This window comes from Prinia subflava, chromosome 5 (assembly GCF_021018805.1).
Source record: "Prinia subflava isolate CZ2003 ecotype Zambia chromosome 5, Cam_Psub_1.2, whole genome shotgun sequence".
Lineage (NCBI taxonomy): Eukaryota > Metazoa > Chordata > Aves > Passeriformes > Cisticolidae > Prinia > Prinia subflava.
Genome location: NC_086251.1, coordinates 38,661,094 through 38,667,135, shown reverse-complemented (window position 1 = coordinate 38,667,135; position 6,042 = coordinate 38,661,094). Strand labels below are relative to the sequence as shown.

At 45.0% G+C, this 6,042-nt stretch overlaps 1 protein-coding gene across 9 annotated transcripts in view; it reads left to right on the top strand.

The window, feature by feature from the left end:
• The first annotated feature begins 2,203 nt into the window (after positions 1–2,203).
• Positions 2,204–6,042, top strand: part of RALGAPA1 (Ral GTPase activating protein catalytic subunit alpha 1) — a 132,307-nt gene continuing 128,468 nt past the window's right edge. For all 9 annotated transcript variants that reach the window (XM_063398918.1, XM_063398917.1, XM_063398916.1 and 6 more), the window contains exon 1: positions 2,204–2,597. In XM_063398918.1, coding sequence (XP_063254988.1) covers positions 2,204–2,597 — 394 coding nt within the window. The remainder of the gene's footprint in view (positions 2,598–6,042) is intronic.

Genomic DNA, 6,042 nt, shown 5'->3' with positions numbered 1-6,042 from the left:
TCTATCCTTTTGGAATGTTGAACTGTTGAACTATGCCACAACTGAAGGGTTTGTGCTCTCTAGGATATATTTTTAAAACCCTATATGTTTTCTGAAGTATTTGGCAACAGCTGAAATCTTAGGAAATCATAAATCCTAGATAAACTGGGAGAAGTTTTTTGATGATATGAATGTGATCCAATTGCCCCCTACTACTTAGAGTGTCCTGTGGGGCCCTGTAGAGATCACAGAATCTGCTCAGTTGGGAGGGACCCAGCAGGATCATCGAGCCCAACTCCAGGCCCTGCTCAGGACCATCCCCAAGAGGCACACCATGTGCCTGAGAGCATTGTCCAAGTGCTTTCTGAACTCTGTCAGACTTGATGACAGTTAATAGAAGGAGGGAATAAAGTCCTGCAGCATTTAATTGTCTACAGCACTCCTCTAAAAGTTCAATTAAACTTAGTTATGACAGTCCCCCTGCATCTGGACAGAAATATCTTAAGAGTTCTCTCTTTAAAGTGGAAATGCAAAGAATTGGGCACAGTAATAACAGCCTGGAATGCAGCAGAACCTAACCTCTGCCTAACTAATCCTGCTCTTTTCTAACCTTGTCCTTCATGTATATTCAAAGGAACAGAAGTCACATGCTTCAAATTCAAGCCTTTGCAAGATCATGGCTTTTCCTGTACACAGAACATGCCCTTCCTGCCTGGTGTGCCTGCACAAGGAGGTTATCTATAGAAGCCATTATTATCTTGGTTAGCACCACTCCCTCCTGTCATTTAATATTTTAGTGATGTCTTACTCTATTATTTTTAATCTTGTCTCGAGTTAAAAATGCGAAAACTAACAGAAAAGCAAGCAAATTCTCCAAAGAAATGGTATTTCAAAGTTTTTTCAATATGCAGAATTGTGTTTAGAATTAATGAAATTTAGAAAACAAAGCACATAAATCAGTGTATCATTGTCAGATGTTAGAGCTAAAATGTACTGTGTTATAGTAAATTAAATAATTGTAATACTAGCAATTATCTAACATTGCTAATCTTCAGATTTCATTTACAGAGATGGTAGAATATGAAATGCTTTGGGGCAGACAACATAGGCAGGCAGACAACACTGAGTCCCTCACTGATGCCCTGCTGACTATGTTTCCACTGCCCTTGCGCTTCTAACATCAACTGTTATCTGTCATTAATTTAAACACTTATGTTATTTATGTGACAGGTCTGTAAATGTTGACAATTCTTGGAATTTTAAAACAAGTCTCAAATAATTAAATATTTCCAATATTAAAAACTCCAGACTCTTAGCTCACAGACGTGGATATATACCCTCAACCCAAAACGGAGCACTAGTGACTGTTTAAAAATGTCCAAGCAAAGAAATACTGGAAAGTTTTAAATGATACTACAGCAGATATCTTTTGTAAAGTCCAAGAATTCTTTATCTCATGAATGCAAACAAACTTTTAGGAGAAACATGGGACTTTTTCAATGTTAGTAATTCAGTCCTCAGCAAGAGGCAGCCCATCCATTTCCCTGGCTGTCGCTGTGGGCCTTGCTGTGAGGTTGCATATGGGACTGAGACGTGGGACGTGTTCTCTTGAGCTCTCTGGGCTGTGCTGCAGGAACAGAAGGGCCATGACCATCCCAGCAGAGCGCAGAAGAAATGAAGATGCCTCAGACCTTCGTGCTGGACCCAGACGTGCCTGATGGTCCAGTCTCGATGCCAGCGCTGCAGCTGAAGGTGTAGGCAGTGAAATCAGGGAGAAGCAACTTTGGGCAGGAGCTCGGCGTGAGGAGTTGCAGCACTTTGAGGACCAGTGTGGAAAGAGGAACTATGGGACACATCGTTGCTGGTTGCACAACTGAGGCTTGAGTAAATGTTTGGAGTCTCTGCCGTGGTGAATACGATCCCCACCTGGATTTTATTTTCTTATTGCTCACAGGATTGCCCCCTTACAGTGCAGTGCCCCTAAACAGCCAGAGTAGCTGTGCAATAGGATAACTTTACATCTTACTTACAAACAGCAGAAGTACAGTTTCCTACACCCGTTACTGTTGCCGAGCCGCGCAGAGGACCCTGCAGCGAGCCCCTAAATGTCGGGCTGCAGCGCCAGCCCTCCACCCCCGGCCGGGGCTCCGAGGAGCGCGGGCCCGCCCGCCGCGCCTCGCAGCTACGCGGGGCAGCGCCGCCGTGACGTCACGACGCGGTTGCCATGGGGACGCCTGGGGTCGTACCTGACGGCTGTCGTGAAGCAGCGGGAGGAAAGCGAGGGAGGAAGAAGGGGGAGTCCAGGCCCAGCCCGGCCCCCCGGCCCGCGGGGAGTTGGCTCCGCGCCGCGCCCCTCCGCCCTCGCCGCATCGCAGTCGGAGTCGGGAGGGGGAGGAGGAGGCGGCGCTGCCGCCTCTGGATATGTAGGGGCCCCAGAGCGGGCAGATCCGGAGGCCGCTGTCCGCCTCTGGAGCTCGGCGCTGGGGCCGGGCCCGGGGCCGGGCTCGGCGGGATGTTTTCCAAGAAGCCGCACGGGGACGTGCGGAAATCCACGCAGAAGGTGCTGGACACCCGCAAGGACCCACTCACCCGACTCAAGCACCTCCGCGTCCTTATCGGTGAGGCGGCCGGGAGGGGGAAGGGAGCGGGTCAGCGGGGGCCGCAGGTCCCGGCGTGGCAAAGACCGGGAATTTGGAGGCACCGGCTGGGCGCCGCGGCGGGAGGCGGGCTCGGGGCTCAGCCCCGGCGAGAGAACCCGCCCGGCATGGCGGGGCCGGCGGGGCGAGGCTGCAGCGCCGTGCCGGGGGCTGCGGGACCCCGCGGGCGCGGCGCGGGATGCCTCCCTCGGCGCTTCTGTACTGAGGCACGGACGGTTCCCTCTGAAGGTGGAATTGCTTTGGTAACTGGAAGGAGGCGAAAAAGTGGTGTTCTTCCCATGTGAATTATTCTCTAGAATACACAAACTGCCAAGTTGCTGCGCATGAATAAAAGTGGCTGGTGAGCGCAAATGGTGCCTGTAACTCCTGAATCCATTTCCCTTACCTTCCTACAGTAACAATTTATATTTGTGTATGTTTTCAAGGTAAGAGCTGCACTAGTAAGTGCTCACTAGCGTAGATGTGAATGAGCTTCTATACAGCCAGATTTAAAACACTTTTGGTTTGCCAGTTGGTAAAGGAGGACACACAAGCCCTTAAGGGCTGCCGCAGTTCCATGTGAACTGCCATTTAACCTGACCAGTGAATTAGAAATTGTGATTATACGGCATAATTGCCTAATGAAAAAAAACAGGGGGAAACAAAAACAAGCCCAGAGTTAACCATTCCAAGATCTGTTAGTTGCATGTGTTTGTAAAAATCTAAGTCATTGTCATCAAGCTGTCCTTGAAAAAAGAAGCTTGCTTTGGGGTGTCTTTTGGGCGCTTCAGTCCTGAAATTGTGTGTGTTGCTTCTGACAGTGTATCAACGAGCGAACAGGGCTGGGTCAAGGGCAACTGTATTCCTTGTTTAGCACAGAATGCTGAATGGATTATTTTGGGTTCTGCCCACAGTCTGCTGGTATTTATGTATCTTGTCCTCCAAAGCTGGATTCTTTCCTTTCAAAGGAAAACGGCTATTGCTCCCTTTTTTTGTATTGGTGTTTAAAGGAACAGGTGTTCCCATGTTGCACCATCTGCTGCTTCATGAGTTATTTTCTGCAACATAGTAATTATCTAGACGTGAACTGGAGAAGCGTGGTGTAGCTATATAAGAGACTTCAGTAGTCAGATGTGTCCCCTTGGCGCACTCAGGATGTACCACTCTTCCGAACTGGCTGTACTGAGCCAGCTGTGGCTTGCTCTGTGCTGGCTTTTAGCTACTTCCTCAGTTGAAACTGTAAAGGAAGAAACATTCTAAAAGAAACTAAGTAGCTCTCTGAATTCAGAGTTCCTGGCTAAAGTATGTTGACTATTTCTAGCTTTGCTTTAGTCTGCAAAACACTCTGAATGATTTTGATCTGATCTGTTTTAGATTTTGTATTTATGTTGCTTGCAGTTAATTTACAACATTTTTTTTCTTCAGCTTTCTTAATAATTGGATGACTTCTGTAAGTTGCAAACCATAAACTATGTCAAGCAGACATTCTTATCTAATCTAAGGTTTCTTTACTGGCTGTACGACAGACTAAATTTGCTGGGGATGTTTTCAGACGGTGCTCCATCCTCCTTTCCCCCCCCCCCCCCACCCCATGAGCATGTATATCTCAGCTGTGGAAGCACAGCTCCCACACATCCTTTCTCCAAGTTTGGGAGAACACAGTGTATGAGTGACTGTGTAATTAGGGAAAGGCGTAACAGTAGTCTTCAGCTTGTCTGTGTTGGATACATCCACAAGATTTTGTCATTATACAGATTCTTAAGTGCATGAGGTACAAAAACAAAGTCTTTTTTTAGGGCAGAAGAGTAAGGTATTTCCATACATATTCCCACTGAAGAGCACGAGAAGCGTACAGCAGATTATTTGAAGTCTGTCTTCTGGTGTGTTCATCTCCTTGGCTTAATCCTTTCTCTGCTGCCTCAAGTGGCTTCCAAAACATGAACTCTGTGGCCTTTCTTCTGCAGTTGTTTCTTTGGCTAATCTTCAGAACCAGATTAAAAAAAATTAAGGTACCCACGTAAAACAGACTGTTTCCTGAGGTGGCTTCTCATACAGGCACCATTCCACAGCTTGAGCAGTGAAGTACTACTGCACATCATTTTGTCCTCAGTAACAATTCCCTCAGAATAATAATTGCCATATTTCCCATGTGTTCAGGGGAGCCATGTTAGCTATTGCCAGCAGACTGTCTGAGGGGACAGGGCAGGAAAAACTACTTGTTTATTGCTCTTAGCCTCTGCACATTGGAGACTAAAAGAGTATCTGGAAAAGAATTTTCTGTGGTTTCACATCCAGGAGAAGGAGGGAATTTTCTCTTGTTCTATAATTTAAAATACTTTCAGTATGCCTGCAAGGCGTATTGGACCAGATACGGTCCTTTTTTTTTTTTGCTGTACATTTTAGTCTTTGGTTCACCAACAATAAACAGGTATGGCCTTGGTTTCATGGTTAAGACTTGAGGGGAGGAAATGGAGTATTAGTTCATTTTCCTGCTACTTTAGCAAGGCATCCAAAGCAGCAGTTCTTCAGTAAGCCAAAATAATGGAATAATCATGAATGGAGGTGAGTGCTTGTGAATTACAGACTGTTGGCTGTCTGTTAGCCAAAGAGAAATCTAAAAAATATGATTATGGTAAAAGACTGACAGTTGCATCCTCCAAGGCAATGGTGTAAGTCACGCACCATGTAGTCTAAAAATATTTAAATTATTACAATACCACCTTTAGTAAGGATCAGAAGAGACTGAACAACATCAAAGCACCAAATATGAAGCTAAGTGAATGGGTAGCACAAAGGCCTGTGACTTTTATTTTAACAAATTGAGAGTAGTGTACATTAGATGGAATTTTTAAAATATCTTTTACAAGATAGCTTAGAACGCACAGTGATTTGTGTTCTTTTGGGAAAGTACCCTGTCATTGGTGACATCTCAGGTTAAATTTAGCAAAAAATGCTAGTTAGTCTGCATAAGGATATATAGAAAATTTTGTGTCTTTTGTAAAGCAATGATGTACCATTATTTTGATATACCATTGCAGCTTTAGGAATCTTGTTGCTGTAGTCAATGTATAGAAGATTTAGGTATGGGAATGACTCAGATGAGAGTAAGATTTTAATGTGAAAACACACTGAAAGCTTTAAAATTTTTTTGTGGTGGGACAGAAGGTGAAAAATATGTAAACATATGAAAAAGACTAGGAAATAACATCTATTAAGGCTTACTAAATCTGAAGTTACAGTAAATGATTTTTGTCTTGGGAAGCTCTTGGATGATAGGCTATGATCAGTTATAGGATGCTGGGGGAAAATGCATTTCCTGTGGTCTGTGTTTTGGTTTTGTTTTTTCTGGTGTTTTTTTCTCCTGAAACTCTTTAGTAGATAACTGCTCTTTGCCACTTCAGTCCAGTGTCCTGTCTCTGGTTCTCTA